The sequence below is a fragment of the Echeneis naucrates genome, chromosome 4 (genome assembly GCF_900963305.1).
Source record: "Echeneis naucrates chromosome 4, fEcheNa1.1, whole genome shotgun sequence".
Lineage (NCBI taxonomy): Eukaryota > Metazoa > Chordata > Actinopteri > Carangiformes > Echeneidae > Echeneis > Echeneis naucrates.
Window position 1 is genome coordinate 23,009,072 of NC_042514.1, and position 23,558 is coordinate 23,032,629.

Genomic DNA, 23,558 nt, shown 5'->3' on the forward strand with positions numbered 1-23,558 from the left:
TCTGTGTCAGATGCTTGGTATTTCCTTGCCAATGCTACACAAAGTTTGTGTCTCACTGACACTAAAGCCAGTGTTGGGAGTAATGCCTTACAAAAGTAATTCATTACCGTAATGCATTGCTTTTTGCTGTAACGTGGTAATGTAAGGTATTAAAAAAAAAAAGCTGATAATATTTTACACGGTTGAAGTGTCAGGAACGCGTGTTATAATGCATTCTAAGCTGGACTGAAGTGGTGGGTTTTTTTCTACACAAAATCGCCAAAATCACAGTAAGAGGAGAAAAGTCAGTGCACAATTTTTCACTTCCCTTCTAATCTATACAGAACAGAAGAGATGAGCAGCAGAAGCAGTTGGGCAGTACGTTTGTGAGATGGGCATATGCCCATTACTTTCAGTTCGCCAGAAATAAGGGCATGAGAAATATCGTAGTTCAATGCACTTTGTGTGCAAAACCTCAAGAACTGTCCACTTCCAGAAATAGCACCAGTAATTTTAAATTATTGTGGCTATTATATTGTTATCATACTATACATATTATATTGTTATTAGTTTTTATCCTTAAGTCTAGCTCAGTAAGATACCACATCACCTTCCACTGGATGTGTAATGAGCTAATTGATTAAATTAGCTACATTTAGAATGCCAAAACTATATTTCCAGTTACTTTGGTGAGAGTAACTTGAAAGTAGTGTAATGGGTTAATTCCAAATACAATAATATAATATTACTTGGCAATTACAGTAACAAGTAATAAATAGTGCATAGCAGTTTTGAAGTAACTTGACTAAACGTGACTGCAACGTGGTCTTTTTGGTAACTTATTGGTAGTTAGACAGCAGTGAGACTTTGTTGCACACGTGTTTGTACCTACACAGGTTAAAACTTCTCAGGGCTTCGGCGGTGGTAATTGTTGTCACACTATGTGAAAAGTAGCCTGTCTGTGTGAACTCCCACCTCACACTTCACAGTAACAGGAAGTTAAAAACCCTCCAGTAATACATTCACACCCATCCAATTAAAGTCCATCTGATGCTTGTGTGTTCTAGAAACACCCTGATCATGAGATATGGAAAACAAGTTGTGATATCGAGAGCACACGCACATTTTGCTTTGATATTTAAGCATGGTCATGCCATGCTGATTAAATACCGCACAGCAATTACACACACACACATATCAAAGCCCTTAAAGATTCTAATAACCTTATTCAATCATGCGCCATCTCTGTCTCATCAGCATCCTGTGATGTCTGACCTAGTGGACTGTACAGTCAAATGTAAAAAGCTTTCTCACCAAAAGGGAATAACTTAAAAAAGAGATAAAAAGAGTCAAGATCTTCACAGAACTGGTAGATATGAACATTTTGATGGTCATGCTTACATGTCGGATCAGAGGGATGCTGCAGTTTACAGTATTACTGCACTAGGCTGTATCCAAATCTGGGCAAAACAGCATGAGTAAGATTTAATCATTAACAGTCCAAACACATAACAGCCTTCCTCACAGCTTCCGACCTTCCCATGGCTACCCTCATAAAGGAGAGGTTAAGAAAGAAATAAAATAAAAACCTTTCTTTCAATGAAACTACTCATTGTATTACTAGATCTAGTGAAGCATTGTGCACTCAAGGGAACAAATGGACACCTGCCTCAAAGACCAGAGATTTGTTGAACAAATCTTTGCGATCGAGAAAAGTTCTACTTTCACATCTGGAAATAATTTGCTGCTTGCAAAATGAAACTGTGTCCCTCATGATATGGATGTGGATGTGCTGCATCCATGTATGATTTTTGTAGCTCTTTAACATTATAGTTATACAACTTTGAACAACTTTGTGTTGTTATCTGGTTGAAGAATTTTCTCCCTATTGTTTTTCCTCCTACCAATATTTTGACCTGGATCTAGTCCTGTCTTCGAAATCAGTTTCAGCGACATATTAAAGTGTTAAGCATTTTGTTAAGGTTTTTTTCCCCCATAAAATGGAATCAAATCCTTCAAAACATCCTAACACACTTAACTTTATACCCCAACTGCTCAATTAGCTATGAGACTTTGTTTTGACTCTCAGGGCCTACCAGCTAATCTGCTTGATTTACAGTACTCTTACAGTTTTCGACTCATCATGGTTTGAGTTTTATGCCTTTTTCTGCCATTTTTGAGTTTTTATTGCTTATCTGAGGAGGAGGAGGCTCATCAGTGGATGATGCCAGGTAGAGCAGGGCAGCTGTAAAATTTCACCACAAATTTCACTTTCCCTTAAAGGCAAACTGCTTCTCTTTCATGTAAAGTGAGTGATAAAGTACTCCAAATCTGCACCGCAAACATTTAAACGTATTTTTAACTGATTAAATACTTTTTAGTTCGGTTTTAGTCCGACAGTTAATTTGATTTAGTCAATTTACCTGAATCCATGAAGAGGAACACAGTAAAGCTGTATTTTAATTTGCAGTTTGGTGCTGACATTTTGAAGAACTTTTTGTTTTTCAGCCAATAAGGCATTTAAGTTCCAGCCAGGGCAGAAGTGTCATTGTTGCTTTTACTCCGTGGTCTCCCTGAGATTCACTGAACCTTTACTGCAAGCTGATCATCACTGAAAACAAACTCTTGCACTAAATTAACTGTTTTGGAAAGCAGCAGCAGGAATGGCAGCACATTAGTTCCACAGGCCCATTATTGTGCATTAAATGACCTTGGGCTGTTAGATGTAACTGTGCAATTACTGGTGAAAATGGCTGATCTTCTGCCAGGGTCATTGTATTTACTGTATCTATTCAAAATAAAACACACATATCGGGAAAGGTGTCGCAAGTCTTTTTAATCACCATCTTATGATACACAACAGGCATTTTAGAGTGACTTCCTCTGATTGTCCATGTACAACTGAATATTTTCAGATCATTCAATAAACTGATCATTGAGCCCTTACCTAGAATATAAGGGGTTCAGAAGGGACAGCACAGTACTATATTGCTGATAAAACTTAAAGAAATTGAATTTCATGGGAACACAAGTGGCTCTGATTGTTGGTTTACATTTATTTACTCCTTCCAGAGTCTCCTGTGCTTCCCTGCTGCTGTATGTTTATACTCTCAGTTGAATGTAAATGAGGATCCAAGATGGTTTAGTTCTTGTTGTTACTACTCCCTATCCACTAGTTGATATCCATGGCCTCAGGCATTGTGACTGTTTGAGTGTGTACGTATATGTATGTGACTGTTAGACTGTGTGTGTGTTTTGGTATGTGAGTATGACCTTGGTGGTTGTGATTGTCTTAGCAGACAGACCACATTCTCCTGGTTGAGTTTGGGTGTGGAGACTGAATATGACACACACAATCATCAGCACACAGGACAGGACAGCAGGATTTGTCTGCGGGTGTCTTGGGTCTTTCAGTTTGTCCTCATCTTTGCAAAACTTTCCTGCACTGTATGGCTTAAATTTTTCTTTAACTTATACTATTGTCATTTCTGATAATTTTCTTTGTTATAAATTTAAAATAGGTTGGTCATCTTAATTAGACTTTCACAGGTTGTTTTCTCAGGTGTGCTACAGAAGTCTCTCTGTTGCCTGTATCAAGATTCATTTGCGCTTAAATATTGATTTTCTGATATCTGCCTTCACCTTTCTCAACTGTGCATTGTCTTATGGCATTGTTGGTGATAGCAGCAGTGCATGCACTTCCAAATAACACATATACAGTATGGATGAATGCAAAAGCTATTAAGATTATGTAGTATTGTTGCCAAGTGCAAACATCCTATGTCTTCTTTATGTCAGTGTCTTGCCTTTTGACATCCTTACATAAGGCGTGTGTGCCACCTCCATTCCAACTGAGGTTGACAGGAATTACCCTCCCACTCAACCAAGTGACAAAATTTTGGAAATAGTCATGGTAGCACTAACTACCACACACAGTTATTTCTATTTATTCACACACATTGGAATAAACATTAAACTAAGGCGGGATCTGTTGTGACATGTTTAGTCTATTACTCTCTGTAGGTTCTTCTTATTAAATGAGCAAATGCTGTATTGGTATTTTTGATGTAATGTATTTAATTAGCTCTACATATTCATGAGTGAGTGTTCACTAAACCAAAGCTGAATCATGTCAAGATGAAGGTGGAAATGAATGAGTGGAGCTTTTAAATTGAGATTATTTTGTCACAGATGTCAACAATAAACTTTCAAACCCAGTTCAAAAAATATTTGAACCAAAACTACTGTGATGACAATTTTGACATTATTATTCAATATATTTATGCTATTAAAAATAATGAAAGGTTAGATTGGCTAGGATTGGCTCCAGCATCACTCCAATGTAGTGATCAGCTGTGATCAAAACACAATTTTTTACAAAGATGCGTGTGTCTGCCAGTCCAGACTAAAAAGCAAACTCAGCAGTCTTTTGCAAAACTCTCCATTTTATTTTCCCCAAAACTCCAGATTTTGGCAAAAAAAAAAAAAAAAAAAAGATTAAAAATAAACAAAAAAAAAAAAGGTTTAAAATGGCGATGTAGCCTTAGTCAAAGTTTGTGTGTGTCAAAAAATGTTACTTGTTTTGATCTTATATGTGTGATCTCAGCATCAGCTTTCTATCTCTTCCTCTTCAGTCGCTTTGTCGTCTTTTCATCCCTGGGCAGTTGAAATTATTTATTAGCTCAGCTGGCTCAGTTCGGATGGCCGTGTCTTTCATTCATTCATCCATCACCCCTTTTCTGTTTTCTGGGTTGCTGGGTGCTGGAGCCAAACCCACCTCACATTGGGTGAGGGCGGCGTACACTGGACAGATTGTCAGTCCATCACAGTGCTAGCACACAGACAGACAGAGACCAACAACTACTCACTCTCGCACTCACACTCAGACCTACAGGCAATTTAGAGTCACCAATCAAGCCAAATATCCATGTCTTTGGACTATGGTACCTGGAGGAAACCCAAGCAGGCATGAAGAGAATATGCAAACGCCACACAGAAAGGCCCCAGGCCGCGAGCAGAACCCATAATCTTCTTGCTGTGAGGCAACAGTGCTAACCACTATGCCACCCAGAACTTTTTTTTTTTTAGGCTAACTCAAGGGTTAGCCTAAGTTTAAGGCTCTTCAACATTGCTTTCACTTTTCAGTATGAATCAGTATGCTTTTAAATACAGTTGATGGTTTAAAGCTAAAAAACATCATCTGATCATCCAGTTATGATCATCACACTCAGATTTGCTCTCTGATTTGCACTGTTTGAAAGTCAGACCTTTGCAATAAAATAAAAAAACAACACTAGACTTGCAGAGATGTCACATCCCTGGTTTTGTCCTCTGGCACTGGACCATGAATTAGCCAAATGGGCAGAATGTGATTTAATTACAGCGTTTTAAGGAGACTGTAATCACAGTATCTCTGCTGTGATGCCAGCTGACGCTAAACTTGGTTGTGAAATCCAGACATTCATACAGCCACGAGTAATCATACTGATTATATCAGTCTAATTAGAGATCAGACCTCTAACATCCTGAATCATCTTAAAGCTTAATCCGACGAGGTGTATGTAGGTTTTTATCTCACACACGGCTGCTCATTGTTATTGTTATTAGTAATTTTCAGACCAAAGCTGCAGGGAAGATAGGAGTTATTAATTACGCATTAGTTTGTGCAACATAATTAACTAAAGAGGCAGAGTTTGTGTACATGTCTCTGCTTCATTTCATCCATTTGCTGTAAAAGGGCCAAATTTCTTTCATCCAGAATCAGATGGAAATGAAGCACATCCAGGATGTTTGTGGATCTGCTTGGTGGTTTGAGGAGGACTTGGCTGTTCTAGGGTGCTGACACTGGAGCCTTTGTAGATTCCCCTTGACAGAATGTTAAATTCTAAGAGATGATATTTATCCAGATGTAGTTGGCTTCTCTTCCTGGCATGATGCTATGCTCAAACACCCCCCCCACACACACACACACATACACACGCCTACACACCTACAGCCCAACCTGGTACAGATATGACATGCTAGTGTGTAGTTGTCAACGCTGTATGTGCAGCGCTTTGCCTCTTGCCTTCTGATTTATAGCAGCTATGTCACAGAGGCAGCGATTTATCAAAAAAAAAAAAAAAAAAGAAAAAAAAAAAGACAGAGGTATTTGAAAACAAGCCTATCTCATTACTCAGAAATCACATCACTGCCCCCTACGTAATAGACTCAGCCTGTTAACATCATGAGTTTATTAGAGAGATTGGATGAGAGCGAGTGAGTGAGTGCGGTTATTGAGAATCTTGTTATCGCCCCGCCACTCACAGCGACTATGAATCTCAGGGCCGATCTCTTCATGCATTTTATTTGTGCAGCACCAGCTCCCCTCTTGCTTTGTGTTTTGCCGATGGAGACAAGGTTGTCAGAGGTTAAATGTGTATTTGTCAAACTTGAATTTAGCAGGTGAGTCATGAATCATCTACTGTTGTCTCCATGTCTTTTCAGCTCCTTATTCATGCATGTTTTCCATCCATCCAGCCTACCTTCCCCTCACACCCACCCAGGTGCCACGCATACTTTCTCAGCATGTCAGCATGTTAGTTTAACCGTAATAGCTGGAGGTAAGTCTGTGCGCAACTTTGTTTCCTCGCCCATTCAAATCAGGGATATTTTCAAGGGACAGCTTTAAGCAGGGACAAGTCACCCAAATTGGGGACTGTCGTCTGGTCACCCTATCGTAGGTGATTACAACAGACTAAGTCTATGATTGAAAATCCATATCCATAGGAAACTTCTCTGTCATTTTTTGATTTTATTTTATTCATTCATGGGCTGAACCAGGACCGCTGCACACCAGGATCACTGTCTGACTGACTAAGTAATCAAGTTTGGTCAGCTGGCTGAGTATTGGAATTTTCCTGTTGGTTGTCACACTTCCAAAAATTATTTGGAATTATTAATTATTCACTTCCTATCTTGCACTGCTTACATCAAAATGCTGTAAGCAGTAAGATGTAGTAAAATGTAGTAAAAAGTAAAGTAAAAATGTTTCTCTACTGCACTTTTTCATAAAAGTCCAGCACAACATTAGGAGTCCTGTTAGTTTTTCAGATGTGTAGTAGTACACTACAGTGAGGTATATGCTTTTTTGTTTTTGTTTTGGCCTGACCTTGTTTGTTGGCAGAAACAAAGTCAGATTTTAATAGGACAAAGGACAAATCCTTGGTGTCTTCATTGGTCTCAATGTACAGAGTGACAAAAAGCTTCTCCAAGTTTGTGCATTATGTGGCAGCATGAATAGCAGAATGGATACAGCACTGTTACAGGATGGTCCATTGAGTCAGCTTCTGGTGTTGGATCATGATCTCTGGACCTTCGTTTTCAACGCCTTTGTCCTTTTTCAGTGACACAAGCTTTTCCATGCTGACGCGCTGATGGAAAGTCATTCACTGTTGGTTTTTCACCAAATAGCAAAATCCATTCAGTTAATTAAATTTGTGTAGCCATTTTTATACGTTTTATCCTCCAAACAATTGATTAAAGTTAACCCCCAAAAAGCATAGTGAGTGACTCTTTTTTTGAAAAGTTGTGCTTTATGTTCGATTCTTTCATTTAGATCTGCTTGTTTTTATAAAATATATTGTTGAACAAAACACTTTTTTTTCCAGCTGCATCACAGCTGTTGTCACAGACCCACCTCTAGGTTGCAAAGGGCTGTGGATTGTCACATCACAATAGCCCCTCAACAAAAAAATGAGATAAGAGTGGCTTTTCTCCAGGAGGTGTTTGTAGTAGGATTTATTTTGCTGTAAGCCATCATTGACTGCTCTCATATCAAGTTTAGCGCTCTTAGTCTGAGATCTGATCTATCTGACGCAGCTGCTCCTGTTGGAAATGCTTGATAGAGGTGTATCTGAGCTGTCATTTAATCGCTGCTCGGAGATTAGTCAGCTCAAGCTAAGCCAGCTGGGCTCACTTTCAGTCACTCTTAGTTGAGCGTCTTTTCTCTGGCAGTATATCACAATTCTTCTATCACTGCTTACAATTTTTTTCATTTTTAGTAGTTCAGTTCCCTGCAGCCAACAGCTTCACTAAGCACAGGCCCTTTTCCCTTTCCCTTAGACATCAAAACATGAAATCTGAGTTATATTTGTCACAATAGCTGGATGTTTGTTTGGGAGGTTGTAAACAAGGCGTTGAAAGAGGAGGCAACTTAAGAGTTCCTGCAAAGATCAGTCAGTTGGTAAAGGGCAGTTTTCTTGCAGTAGATGACTCATGTTGATAATAGTGACTCAGTTTGTTGACAAAGACATATATACAGAAATGTTTCTGCTTTCCTCATTAAGTCATGGCTGCTCGCCCTGCCTGCCTTTTCAGTGTGACTGTTTCCCCTTAGTGCATCCTGTTGCCTTATTTCAGAACATTTTCTAGCAAGCCTGGTTCTTCTGTCAAACTGTGTTCTCACAGCATGGTCCACATCATTATCTGTCCCAACGGGGGCACACAAAGCTGGTTCCAATGAAAACGCATGACTGGGTCTGCTTCAGAGTCAATGCTATATGTATGGACAGTGGGTTGCTTTTATAGTGAAGCTAGAGAATATAACAACTCTAACTTTAAAAATATACTTTGTAAGAATGAAACAAATGCTGTAATGCACTTTTCAGAAAAACAAAAAAAAACAAAACAAAACAAAAAACAACACAAGCAGTCAAGCAGTTACCATATTTTGTGGACCATAAGGCGCACCGCATTATAAGGCACAATATCAATGAACGGGTCTATTTTTATACATAAGGTGCGTGATAAAACATATATAAAGCGAAACAAAACAGTCAGATAAGTCAAACTTTATTCAACTCATTCACAATAAGTCAGAATATTGTTCAGTTGTGCCAAATGCAGAATAGTACACTCACATTTTAAATCATTCATCTTCCACAAATCCATCAAATTCCTGATATGGATTTGAAAATTGGGTTTACGTTAAAAAGCTAACGTTGGCTTGACATCTAATTATAGCAAGGTAACTTTGACTAAACGTTGGATGATGGTTGCTTGCCAGCACTACACAATTAGTTATCTAACATTGTCTGACGTAGCAAAACCATATCCAAGCAAGGACCACCGTTAATACAACATGCCTGTGCCAGCTGGGAATGCCCCGACAATCCATCAAGGCTTCGTTATTAAAGTCGCACTAAAACATTTGACATATTTTTGTGTGCAGTGTACCACATAAAATTGGTCCGAGGTCAGTAAGCACAACAAGAATTCATACATAAGTTGCACTGCCGATATTTGTGAAAATTTAAGGATTTTAAGTGCGCCTTATAATGTGAAAAATATGGTACATAGGTTGTAAACACACCAACTGGTTTGTTAAGGGTAATTTGGAAGGGAAAGTAAGCCTCACGCGTTAAAATGTACAGTAGCTCTGTATTTGTTGTCTTCCTTGGCATTTAATCACTTTATTAATTAGTAGTGCTGAATCTAGTTGAACAAATGGTTTGTTTACTTACTGATTACCTGACATGTGCCTAGTGATTAAATCATGTTCTGAGCGATTACTGTGGCGAGTACATCTAAATTTTAGAATGGCATTTAGTTCCAACTACACCATGTCTCCAGAGGGCTTTTAATTTGAAATGATAGCGAAATATCAGCGACACCAAGCTGAGGCAAGAGGGGGTGAAGGAAAGAACAGAAACAAACGAGGGATAAATGTAGATTTAACCAACATGAAAAGACAATCTTATCATTTATTGATATTCTCTGTTACATGCAGATAATACTCCAGGCACACACCACGCAGTGCCAGCAGAAACACTGGTGCAATTGTATTATCCTAACAGATACGAAACGCTGTAGTTTTCCTCCTCCAGACAGGACCAAGAACAACAGGCCAGAAAAGATCGAGAACTGGTTCAGTTGACCTGCTATCCCATCATCAGCCTCATCATCATCCCCATTATGCTACTTTTGTACTGGTGAAATCCCACATATGCAGACACTTGGCATTTACTAAGGGGTTTGATGAGTATTTCAAGTAATTGGAAGCAAGAGGAATCACAGATGATACATTGTTTGATACCGTTATATCATTTAGGAATCTCTGGGTGATGAAACCAGATTTAACGCGTACCTAATAAGAAGACTGCTTGGACCTCAGATATCTGTAGCAACGCACACAATCAGATATCAGACAGAAAATGTGGTGTGTGTGTGTGTGTGTGTCACTGCAGATTTCTTTGTCTGGTATTTTGACAGTCTACTAAGGAGGACTGACAAAGACACCATCTCTACTAGAGGTCTCCAACTACAGTCCTGGAGAACTGCTGTCCTGCATGTATTAGATCTTTCTTGCTCCGACACAGATTTGCATTCAAATGAGTGGCTACTTATCAGATCTCAGCAGAGCTCGATGACGAGTTAACCATTTGAATCAGGTGTGTTGGAGCAGGAAATATCTAAAACATGCTGGACAGTAGCTCTCCAGGACCGGAGTTTGAGACCTCTGATCTAACCCATGAGACCTCAGCTAATCTGGCTCGTAGAGAAGAGGCCAAAACAAAGCACAATCCTCAATTTATTTCTCGCTCTTGCTCCCCATTGAGTTACTTCTAATTTCCATCCAATAATTGTCTTTTTAGGAATCTGCCCTGCCAGGGAATTCTTTAGCCACTTGATATTTCAAGTTCACTACATGACAATTTTCTTTACAATTACAATTTAAAAGCTTTATTTAAACGGAAACAACTGAGGAGCGTGGAGATTAGCTCATACGCTTGTTTTCCTTCTTTAAGGTTATTGTGTATTATCACTTTCTCTCTCCCTTTTGCTCCCAAACTTTTTCCGCCCATTTACCTGCTCTACAGGATATTGTAAATCTTTTCACTGTCAGTGCCACCCAATCTCTCCCTATTAGGAGAGCCTCTATTTTTTTCTTTGACTTGTTCCCCTGCATCTTCAATTCACACAAGGAAATATTTGGCAAGTAATATATTTATGGGGGTTATACGTTCACCTCGCATTCAATATGTGTCTGAGCTCCTTGTCCCATATTCCCATCTAAACAGCAAAGAAGTCTATGTGGAACTCTGTACTTGCTAACCTACTTAAATTAGTGATAAAAAGAGTTGAAAAAGAGTTGAAACTTTCTAAACCTTTATTTATCTTGTAATATAGAAACCACAGAGAAACAGGCTGGGTGCTAATTTTGCATCCTAGAAACGCTGGCAGGATCTGAATTTGTTTTGGATCATACTAATTTTTTCTTTTCTTTTTTTTTTTTTCATTTGTACTGTCTGACGTATTGTATTCTCTATTTCAGGATATTTTATGTGTCTCATGACTCCCAGGATCTGAAGATCTTCAGCTACATTGCCAGAGATGGACAAAGCAATGTCTTTCGCTGTAACGTCTTCAAGTCCAAGAAGAAGGTAGGTCAGACAGGAAGGCCACTTTTATGCTTTTTCTCTTTTGCCCAGAAAAATGCAGAGCCCAAATCTGGTCTTAGGGCTGTAGCTATTCCTCAGAAATGTGTCCTCACTCTGAATGTGTATTCATTGCATCTTGTCTGATTTACACACAAATTCAAAATGCTGGAAAATAGGCATTCAACCCCTAGATTTCCCATAATCCATTCAAAGATTTGGTTGTTATAAATTTGTCCTACAACCAAACAGAGGTGCAGCACTCTGCTTGAAAATGAAAATATCATGGTGTATTTTAAAACTATTGAAGCATTGAATTCAGGATTTTCATTTGAATAATAATTAAAAAGAAAAACAACAACGCCTAGACAAGAAAAACAGCCACACGTCCAGTTTTCCTAACAATCGACATACATCACCTGCATCTAAAAATGTGTCACTGTGTCTGAGCTCTTCTTTTAACATGATTATGAAATCACATAGCAGTTGGGTTACCAACTTTATCTGTGTAGTTTTTTTGATGGAATTTCTTGTAAGAAGTTGAAAAATACAAAAAATTAAGTTCTTTGTTATAGCAAAATAGAAAAAGGGTCTCAGTCTTAGTTTTTCCAGTCTATGTGTAGTTGTTTCATGCACTCCTTCCTCCTCTCTTAACTCATGACACTGTATGAGTCACATCCTGACAAGCCTCAATAAAAAGACACATGGCAGTAAGGCAGCAGCAATACCTCCCAGCACTGCAGCCTTGCCAATGCTGAGGTCTGAAGGAGTTGTGAGTTTGTTTCAGGAGGTTATGTTGCTGCAAAGAAGAAATTAAGTGAAAACATTCCAGTTGTATGGCACAATTAGCTGGATGATTTGGTTTTATTTAGCTACAAGCTTAGAGAACTGGATGCTTAAATTCAGGGGTTAGCGAGGTCAAACATGCACTGCCTCATTATGTATAACAGACACACACACATCCTGTTCAGATGACAAATGGAAAATGACACAAACCAAAATTCTATGGAGCAGGATCTCTGGAGCAGTAGCACTTACTGTATTAGTGTGCATGTGTGTGTTGGTGTGATAAAACACAGCAGTTTTTTTATTAGGTGTGGAAAGTTGACAAGGAAAAGCAACAGTTCATTAGGTTCAAATGTGTTGGCAATCACACCAAGCTGTAGACTCCCAGTACACTGTGCACATTCTCTAATTTGGCCATTGATAAACATTAAATGTTTGTATCCTGAATACAAGCACCAAATTCGGCTTGTGTGTTGACCAATATCATATAGCTTCTAGTTAGCAGTGGCTTGCACGGTGTTAGTGGTTCTGCCAATATGATTCTGTGTATTAAAAAGGATTCAAGTTTAGGGGTTTAAGCCCCTCCCCTTGTCCAAACAAATGACAGGGATTAGCTTCTCAATTTTAAGGACAAATTAATTTCTGACTGTCTGAATCGGCTTTTATGCAACAGCCTGATTCAAAGTGAAAAGCATGTATTAACCAGAAAACAACACATTAACATCCTAACAAGGTTAAAATCTTAAAGATCACTTGTCTGCAGTCCATAAATCATACCGCATGTCATGATTACTACATAGCATTTTCAATTAAGCATGTGCCATGCTGAAGCGGAGGAGTGGAAAAAAGCATTAAAAAGTAGCACAAAGAAAGAGGATGAAGTTTCAGAGAGCTGACTGAGCAGGACAAAAAGAGAATGAAATACTCTGCCATAGTGAAAAGGAGATATTCATATCAAATATGCACTGAAAATGTCATCAGAGCTAGTGTGTGGTTTGGTGTGAGTGTGTTTTGACATGTGAAAGGTTGCGAGTTTAAGATTGAGTAGAAGATTAAGCAGGCTTTATTTCCCTCTTAAATACCAGCACTAAAATAATGGCCGTCCTCTAAATCACAGCAGCATGAAAAGACTTTAGTGGCCTATCACTTCCCACTCAGACATGCTGGATGGCCTCCTCTCTCTTTCTCTCTCCCCGATTCACACACATCCTCTCTCACTCTACCTTGATTTGACATTTGAAAGGAAACTAATGAAGTGCTTGGTCTCAGTTATATAAAACTAAAGTGGTCATGACCAGAGACCATGGAGTTTTCATCAGAATGCAACTTGAAACTGAAATGAAACTTTATTGGTCTCAGAGATGAAAAATTCACCTTTACAGCAGCAAATACAAACACTGAAAAAAACGCGCAATGTATTACATACAAAACAAACTAAAGATTAAGCCCTGAACTGTTTTTTGTGTTTTTCAAGTGCATTACCATATAAACGCAGAGCATGGGTTTGAGCAGGCAGATAGAAAATTATCTGACACGTTGCACTGATTAATATTCTGAATAATTGCGGCGAGGCCGATGATGTCTCTGTGCTCCAGATATAAGGGTCTGCTGTTAAACAGTTGATCTGTTGTTGAGGCAAGGTGGTCTGGGACACACAGGGGCCGGTCATTCCACCTCCACAGTGGCCAGGAGCTGACCTGAATTAAAGACAACATGCTGCCCTGCGCGTCAGTTTGTTGAGCCTCTTTTTCCAAATCAGCAGCAGACAGCTATAACCTCTGAGTTATAGAAATACTTTAGAAGTGGTCCCTGGTTGCCCCACTCCACCCTCAGCTGCTGCTGAATTCTTGGTGTTCAGAGATACACCTCACGGCTCTTCAGATGTTGCTGACACTGAGTGTAAGTCTCCATCTTCCTCCTTTACCTCATCAGTCCTCCACTTGAGCTTTCTTTGGACTCATACCCCTTCCTTGTCCCCTGACATGAAGGCTCTCTTTTAGCAGGCCACTCAGATCAGGTTTGACCCAGGTCTTCATGGCAGAAAAAACACTGCACCCTTTTGCAGGAAATAAATGTAGTCCGATCTACAATGGGTAAGACTGCCCATATCTTTCCTGTGTTATAGGTCCCAAAGCTGCACAGACCCTTCAGTGGTCACTACATGGTTAATGTTAATGAATTAATGAATAAAATACATTAAGTAAGTAATAAAAAATACTAAGAGAGACAGAGGGTAGCATCACTGATCATAGTTCCTGCCAAGCCAAGCTCGAATACAGGGGAATTAGTCAACCTGGTGTGCTGGTAGATTTTCCATATATATTAAAAATTGTTGCCATATTTTGTAAAACGTTCAACTTCTTTTTTTCAAGTAATTTTCTCTGGGGGCACACAGCTATTGATTACACAAAGCCACATTTTAATGTGATTTCCACCTTATCGCAATACATTTCTTAGCAATCGCCAAAAGGATTTCTGTAATTTTCTTTGCACAGTTTGTCTCGAGATTAGAATGAGGAAAGTTCCCTAGTAGACAAATTTCAGGGTCCAATGGAAACGTAACATCATGGATGCTAGATAGGGTTTCACATACCCCCTGCCAGGGGGTTTAAATTGGAATCTGTATAAATCACATCTCTTAAATATAAGTTTACTTAGACAATAATATAAGTATTTACTCACATATAATCAGTGTCCATGAATAATAATTTTCTATACCTCTTTTGTCATTACAGAGTACTTCACAATTTAAATGTCACAAGTTCATGTGAAGTGGAACAGGATTTGACTGATGAGGTTTCGCAAGTCCTAAGAATGCTAATGTTTGTATTTCAGATTTGTTGATATGAACATAGATCACTTGCAATTGTGTCCTAAGTTATTCGTCCCCACTGAATGTACTATTGTGGATGTAGCCTTAGTTGTGGGCTCGTTTTTTAAGAAGGATACAGAAAAGCTTGTTTTACATCTTGGAAGAACAACTCAAATACATTTCTCGTCATTTTCCCTAAAATATTCATAAAACAATTCCAATGGCTCTTGCTGCACTAGCTTATATTTATTTTAATATAAATATATTTCCACACTAGCGCTTGACTATGTATCCTCGTAGAGACACAGAATCTGTGCAGCTTACTGTTCCAAAGATTTAAGAGTAGAGTCAAGCTGCAGGCTGCAGTTTTGGATGCAAAGTTCCTGCAAAAAAATTATAATAAATAACTAAAAAAATTACAATTTCTTACCTAGAAACTATTATTACTCCTACTACACATCAACCCTGGATTAAGTTGGTACTTGTCTTGAGGTCACTGAAAAGTTAAAGTTTGCGGTTAGAGAGTAAGAGTGTAACGTGAAAGTGAAGACAAAACAAAGTCTGTGCACAGCGTTTGATGATGTATTTCCCAGACAGATGGCATATGAATTAGGGGAGCTTCAGCTTCTGCTCTTGTCCCCAGCATGGGTACCTCTAGAAACAAACACACACGTGTTTACTGTCAAAATGACAAGCAGCATGGGGTAAAAAGACATGAATCGACAGGGGGCAGGGGACAGGGGAGAGACTGGTGGGTAGGGAAGATGAACAGTGTATTTCCATCTTTGAAGGATCTCATCATTTAACAAAAGGTTGTTTTTTTTTTTTCATAAAGGACTTAAACATATAAGTCGGGTCTCCTGACATGGTGGTTTTTATATGACTTTTATATGACTATTAGTTTAATGGCTTTTCTGCTCCAAAACAATTTTCTCATCAGCTGACAGTAGCTGATCTTATTTCTCCCTGATGTCAGAGCCATCTGCTGTATCTGTTTCATGGTATTAACACTAGTGGCCATAAAATTGGAAAAGAAGACAGTTGAAAAGAAATCTGTCCCTTTTGTCAGGCCAGGACTCAAACCAGGACTCAGATGCAGAGATCGGGTAAAAGGCAGATGCCAACTTTATTTTATAACTGAAGATCACTCCAAAAACATGAGTGAACAAAAAGGAATAAGCAAAAACTCATAGGGACAAGAACAGACCAGAAACCCAAAATTGCTCTGACTGGAGGAAAACAAACGGGACAACAAAGCAAGAACAAAAATTCACACATATGAGGAAAACAAACCAAGGGCTCGAACAGACGTAGCTGTGGTGGGATGCAAGGACTTGAGGAAAAGTGCTGGGCTGCACGAACGAAGGATGAGCAGAGACGCAGACTATTTATACACACACACAGGAAAGGGGAACAGGTGGAGGCAATCGATAATTCATGCATCCATCTTCATCCACTTATCTAAGGTTGGGTCGTGGGGGTAGCAACTTCAGCAGGGAACCCCAGACTTTACTTTCCCCTGCCAGTTCTGACTGGGGGATCCAGAGGCGTTCCCAGGCCAGAGTGCAGATATAATCTCTCCACCTGGTCCTCTGTCTGCCATGGGGCCTCCCCCCAGCTGGATGTGCCTGGAACACCTTCCGGTCGTTTGTACCCACAATCTCATTCTTTCGGTTATCATCCAGTTCTCATAACCATACGTGAGGATAGGAACGAAGATTGACCTTGGCTAGGCTCTCTTTTCATCACAGCGGTGCAATACAGTGACTTCAGTATCTCTCCCACTGCTCCGATTCTCCGGCCAATTTCATGTTTCAAAGTCTCCTCCACTCGTGAACAAGACCCCAAGGTACTCAAAACTCTGACAGCCCACAGTCTGATGCGATCCTCTCCTACTCAACTACGCCTTTAAAGCCTGTCCATGAAAATCATGAACAGGTTCGTTGATATGGTGCAGCCCTGGCCAACCCTCACTCAGAGCAAGTCCGACTAACTGCTGAATACCTGCACATAGTTCTCGCTTTGGGTGCACAGAGATTGGATAGCCCTTAAAGGTGACCCCCTCACCCCATAGTCCCGCAGCTCCCCCCACAAAATCTCCCAGGGGACCCGGTCGTATGCCTTCTCCAGGTCCCCAAAGCACATGTTGACTGGCAGGGCATACTCCCAGGCTCCCTCCAGGATCCTTGCAAGGGGGAAGAGCTGGTCCTTTGTTCCACAACCAGGATGGAACCCACATTGTTCCTCTTCAATCAGGTTCGCTGATCAGCCTTACCCGCCTTGGAGTAAACTTTCCCGGGAAGGCTGTTTAGTGTGATGCTTCTATAGTTGGCACACACCCTCTGCTCCCCTCTTTTAAAAGTGGGACCACCACCCCGGTCTGCCACTCCTTCGGCACTGTCCCCGACCCCCGCGCAAGTGGAAGAGGTGTGTCATCCACGACAGCCCCTCAACACCCAGAGCCTTCAACATTTCAGGACGGATCGCATCAATCCCTGGGGCTTTGCCATTGTGGAGTTGTTTAACGACCTCAGTGACTTCCCTCAGGGAAATTGCCGATGATCCCCCTTCATCCTCCAGCTCTGTTTCTGTTTCAGTGGGTGGGTATGTCGGGTTCAGGAGGTCATCAAAGTGTTCCTTCCACCGGCTGACTATCTCCTCATTTGAGGTCAGCAACATCCCATCCTTGCTGTACACGGCTCAGATGGTTCCCTGCTTTCCCAGTCTGAGGTGCCGGACAGTTTTCAAGAACAGTTTGATGCCAACTGAAAGTCCTTCTCCATGTCCTCTCCAAGGCTCTCACACGCCTGCTGCTTTGCCTTAGTGAACAACAAGGCTGTAGCCTTTCGGGCCCACCGGTACCCTGCAACTGTCTCTGGATTCCCCCGGTATAACATACCGTGGAAGGCCTCTCAGACAGAGGGTTCCTCCAAACGTTCCCAGTTCACCCACACTACATTTGGGCTTACCAGGTCTGTCTGGAGGCTTCCCTCCGCCACTTGACCAAACTCACCACCAGAATAGAATTGAATAGAATAGCCTTTATTGTCATTGCACATAAGCACAATGAAATTTTTACGCCCATTTGCCCTCATACAACTACATGAATTTACCACAATTATCACTTGTTGAACGTAATAATGGCATACTTCAGAATTTATATAGCAGCACATATACATTTGATTGTGTATGTACACTAAACTTGAACAGTCCGTTGCCTGAATAGAGGCCTTATGGGTGTGTGTTGTGGCAACACGAGTTGCACCAGGTTGAGCGTGGAAAGGTAAGGGATGGTAAGCTGCAGCCTCTGTCGGGTGCATGCCAGCTTCCCCAATAACTGAGGACGCAGTATGTGTTCCGTCCGGGCAAGTAGGCTCCCCCCGATTCTGATTTCCTTGTCGAAATCAAAGTGTCAATAGCGCTGAGAGACCAGTAGATCAATTCCATGTTGAAGTTTGGATTTTGGAAGATTCACAGCCAAGTTAAGATAGGGCTTGTCACGATTGAGACAGAGACAGACAAGATAGAGAGGGTAGAGAGAAGAGGAGGAGTGTGACTGCCCTCGCCAAGGTCCAAGCTCTAGATGGTGATCAGTTGACAGCTCAGCCCATCTCTTCACCCGAGTGTCCAAAACATGTGGCCTACGATCTGATTTAATAATAAAATCGACCTTCGGCCTAGGGTGCTGTGGTACCAGGTACGCTTATGAGCCTCCTTATGCTCAAACACGGTGTTTATTATGACCAGTCCATGACTAGCACAGAAGTCCAACAGCAAAACACCACTCGAGTTTTGATCAGGCAGGCCGTTCCTCCAAATTACGCCTCTCCAAGTTACTCCAACATTGCCCACGTGAACATTGAAGTCTCCTAGTAGGACTATGGAGTCCCCTACTGGGGCCCAATGCAGGACACCATTCAGGTTCTCCAAGAAGGCCGAATACTCCGAGCTGCTGTTTGATGCATACGCACAGTCAACAGTCAGAGTTTTCCCCCCTGTCACCCTAAGGTGCAGGGAGGTGACTCTCTTGTCCACTGGGGTAAACTCCAACACATCAGCTCTCAGCCGAGGGCTTGTGAGTATCCCCATACCTGCCCGGTGCCTCACGTCAAGAAGAAAAAAGTCCAACCCTTATCAAGGAGCACAGTTCCAGAACCTTGGCTGTGCATTGAGGCAAGCCCCACCAAATCTAACCATTAGTGCTTTATCTCCTGCACCAGCGCCAGCTGTTCTACATCCCCAGCGCTAGTCTATGCCACGCGGGTTTGCTGCTTCCACCACCACCCATTTGGCAGCACACCCGACCCCATCGATCTTCCCTGTGGGTGGTGGGTCCACAGGGTGGGGAGCATATTCCATGTGGCTTCTTTGGGCTTGTCCTGGTTGGGCCCTGTGGTAGACCACCAGACGCTTGCATACGGGCTCCCCATCTGGGCCTGGCTCCAGACGAGGGCTACGGGCTTCTTCTGGGCAGGATCATCTTGTTCCCTCTTGTGTTGTTCATGGGGTCTTTTTTGACCATTCTTTGTATGGCCCCTCACCTGAAACCAATTTGTCATGGGAGACCCTACCAGGAGAACAAAGCTCCCAGGTTCACAGGGACACACAAACCTGTCCACCACGATCAGGTGACGGTCCCCCTCTCTGGGGGAGTCATCGGTAATCAGGGGAGACAATATGACCGGGATACATGTGGAAGGGCAAGTGACCTGAAACAAGAGGAGAGTTAAATTTCAAAATAAACCAGGAAGTCACGAGACAAAACATAAACAAACTTAACGGGTGGGACACCTTTTTTTGTCACAGTTACACTATACATGTTCTTTGTGTTCATCTTCCATTTTCACAATTTATCAAGAACTAGCTGTAACTCAAATGGAGCACATACCTCCACCAGGGCACAATCCTGCTTGGATCTGCACCAAACAAAATCATAGATGTCAAAATTATTGTCTAATTTTTGCATCAATACTTAATGTAAAAAAAAATATGTCACAATTTTAAGGAAGTGATTAAATAATTCCCTGATCACTTTATCTGGATTGGCATCAGAATGTAATGGGACAAGATTTCAGACGGCTCTGGAGTTGATCATGGGGGCCAGGAGGATTATGTCTTTGGCTGAATCTTGGTTCTGCTACAGGTCCCAGGACTGTTTCATGTATCTGTTCTGCTCATTTAGCTGAAGTAGATTGTGTTTTTGGGCTAGACCTCAGTCCTTCAAAATGAATTCTCCTCCGCCTCCGCACCTCTCCACTGTCTGGCAAGATAGACATCAGAGGCCAGGTAGCAGTGACGGGCCAGCAAAGTTGTTTTTGGCTTGACCTGCCTTTTCACAGTGGGACAGAATGAGGAAGAAAACACAAGCAGACACATCTGAGTTGAAGTGTCCAAAGATAGCAAAAAAAAAACAAAATCCAGAGAAATTACACTGTGACATCTAAGATACCTTGGATATATTATATTCTATTTTTATTATTAAAAATTGTCTTACTTGCTATTCTGCTCTATTAGTCTATTCTGTTTAATTATGTTAGGTTCTGTTGTGTGTCACATCTGTGTGTGTATCTGGTGTAAGATAGCTGTGGGCTGTGCATTTAATTCAGTTGCATGACCAGTGATTAACTTTGTTTCACCTTCTAGTTTGCTGAGAGTGAGAAAACAACTTTGTTTTATGGCAAATTAACAGAGGAACCTCAAACTGAGGCAAAAGAAAAAACGAAAAATGAAATGTATGATTGTCACTGACTGTACTCTGAGAATCACAGCTGTGTTTTTGTCTTTGTCCATTCCCCAGAGTCAGGCCATGCGTATTGTCCGGACAGTCGGCCAGGCCTTCGAGGTTTGTCACAAGCTGAGTCTGCAGCACACACAGCAGAGCGCTGACGAACAGGAGGGCTGCCACAGCGAGAAGAATGGCAGCAACGTCACAGGTACGCAAACAAACTGACCTGCATGCACCTCCAACACAATGATAATCTCTTTCATCCTGGCAGAATTGTGTATAAACCTTCAAATCTGCTGCTCTCCGTTCACTTGGAGATAGTATTGGAGCTTTGAGGAAGCAAAAGTTGGCATCAAGCAGGATATAGAGTGCAATGTGCAATGTTTGGTGTGTGTGCGACCTTTTTAATCAAAGGAAATAAGTATCTTTTGCAATTGACTGGAAAGAAGTTTGCGTTATTCTTAAGTTGTAGCTTCATTGAACATTACTTTGGAGGTTAAACAAAACACAGCAGCTGATTGGTTTAGGTCAAAACAAAAGAACATATGTGTTTTTATTGGACAGTTGAGAAAATGCAGAGGCAGTCAGACATGTGGGTGGAGTTGACATGACAGATCAGGATTCAGATAGATGAGTCTGTCTGATGGAAAAGACAGAGGATCTGAAAAAAGGTTTGAAAGTGTCCAGAAATTGAGAACCCCTCATTAACTGTCTGAGAAGTGCAGAGCAGAATTCTTGCAGTGTCTTCTTCTGTCTTCTTACAGAAGGTGTCCTACCTTGCTAATCTGCAAGTGTAGGTGCTGTTTTCTGAGTGACCAAAAAATATAACAGTTTTCACATCAATAAGCAAAGAAACCAAAACTTGCAGGTTTGGATGTTAGGACCTGGCAGTCAAAGTTACAGAAGTCTTGAAAGCTCATTTTAAGGGTTTCTGAATTCAGGCTGTGAGGATTTCTCTTTCACACTGTTAATACCTCATTGAAACTAGACCTTTGTAAGAGGTCAAGACTTGGACATCAACCTATATACGAAGAGCCCCTTTAAAATGCTTATTTTATATATGAATGTAGATCATTTAAAGGTACTTCATTCTTTTTATATACCCTCTTTTTTGAACCCAGTTAATGTCACTATGACTCAGTGACTTACAACTGTCAAGGTAAATGGGAACGATCACCATGCATGCTGTTTCATAATGAATAGATTTGTCAGATGACAGCATTAACAAGTTGCCTTAATAAATGTATGGCCCTTCTCCATGGAGGTTCACATATAATGTATACTATACATATCCAAACAAAGGTGGCTCGGCTGAAAACCACAGATTTACAGCCTGTTTTTCTGACCAGTGATGTTTTTGTCGCCGTGTCATTGCTGACAGAACTGATGGCTTGGCTGTGACAACACCACCTGAAGTGTAATAAAATTCTATGCCTCTTTAAGACGTCTGAAAGGAGACACTATACAGAAGTGGATCGGGATGGAAAATGGAAATCCAGGAAGCAGCAGCCACAATCCGTCCACCCCTGTATGAATGAGGTTTCAGTTCAGCAGAGGTGCAGAGCTTATAGATAAACAACAGGGCAAAGTGTTATTTTTAGGCCATTAAATAAAAGTAAAATAAACAATAACAAAAAAAAATCAATGTACAATGATGCAAAATTTGAAGCCTCGTTGAGACATCCTCCGACACGTACACTTACACCAATATAATTCTCACATCTAGTTAGATAGCACAAACAGATTGCATTGTACATCCACACATATAAACTCACACAGACATGCTAATTCCTACCTGCATTAGCAAGCAGCTTCGTGTGCAATGCAATGGTTGAATGTCGTGGGTGAGTCAACCTAAGGAAAGACAGCACAGCACGCTGGTGGGATGAGCTACTTTTATCTCCTGCCTCATGCCCAGCCAGAATGGCACTGCAGCCCAGGAGGAAAACTTAGCTCCAAATTTCGGTGGGGTTGGGTGGGGTGGGGGCTGAGATGACAGACTGGAGATTCAGTAGTTGGAGGCAGACATGGACTTGGCTCTTTCATTTCATTTGCCCCCACACCTCCTTACCAGAGCCCCTTTGGCTTTCTTCCCACCTAGATGGGAGAGCATCAAGGTGGAGATGTTATTTCTGCAGCCCCCTTCCAGCACTTTCACATGTTGATGAGCCATGAGATCATCCATACTCTATAACTGTACACCCACATACCAGAAATGAAACAACCTCACAAATGCAAATGGAGTTCTGCTCTCACACACTTGCACACTCGCTGTCATGCTTTGTTAGCAACACAGGAGCTGCCATGCATCTCCAATATGCTTATCAGGAGAACTAATTATTATGGCAATGAAAAGAGATGGGATAGAAGAGGGGGAGATAGTGGATTAGAGAAATGAAAATCTGGACATCATGGTTAGTGAAAGGACGTGGGGGTAACAGTGCCACAGGCAGTTTCATTCAGCAGTTTAGTGAGCACTGTGTTGAACACTGAACTAAAGCCTGCCTGGTGGAAGTTCTTATTGGTTCGTCAGCAATATTCAATGTTGTAAATATAGCACGTAGAATAAATCTACAGAACAAAAAATATTTAACTGAACAAGCTTATCCGACCTATTTCCAATACAAACTCACTACTTCAAGTAATTTTAGCAGTGAGTAACTTAAATAAAGCAGATCATGTCACCTCAGTGTAGCAAGCTAAATTGTTCTATACTTTAAATCGCAATTGTCATTTTTATGAGTATCAAATAGTATATAGCAGGGGAAAACCCTGAAAGAGGAGCAAATTCAAATTCACTCACAATGACTCGAGTGTAAAAAACATAGTAATGTACTGA

At 41.0% G+C, this 23,558-nt stretch overlaps 1 protein-coding gene across 5 annotated transcripts in view; it reads left to right on the top strand.

Moving 5' to 3' along the window:
* The window catches only part of nos1apa (nitric oxide synthase 1 (neuronal) adaptor protein a), a 163,882-nt gene that overhangs the window by 80,699 nt on the left and 59,625 nt on the right, over positions 1–23,558 (top strand). For 3 of the 5 annotated variants that reach the window (XM_029499236.1, XM_029499235.1, XM_029499237.1), the window contains exons 5-6: positions 11,294–11,402; positions 20,792–20,927. In XM_029499236.1, the coding sequence (XP_029355096.1) occupies positions 11,294–11,402; positions 20,792–20,927 (245 nt within the window). Of the gene's footprint in view, positions 1–11,293; positions 11,403–20,791; positions 20,934–23,558 lie in introns of all 5 variants that reach the window. The other 2 variants (XM_029499240.1, XM_029499238.1) reach the window with 1 other exon arrangement.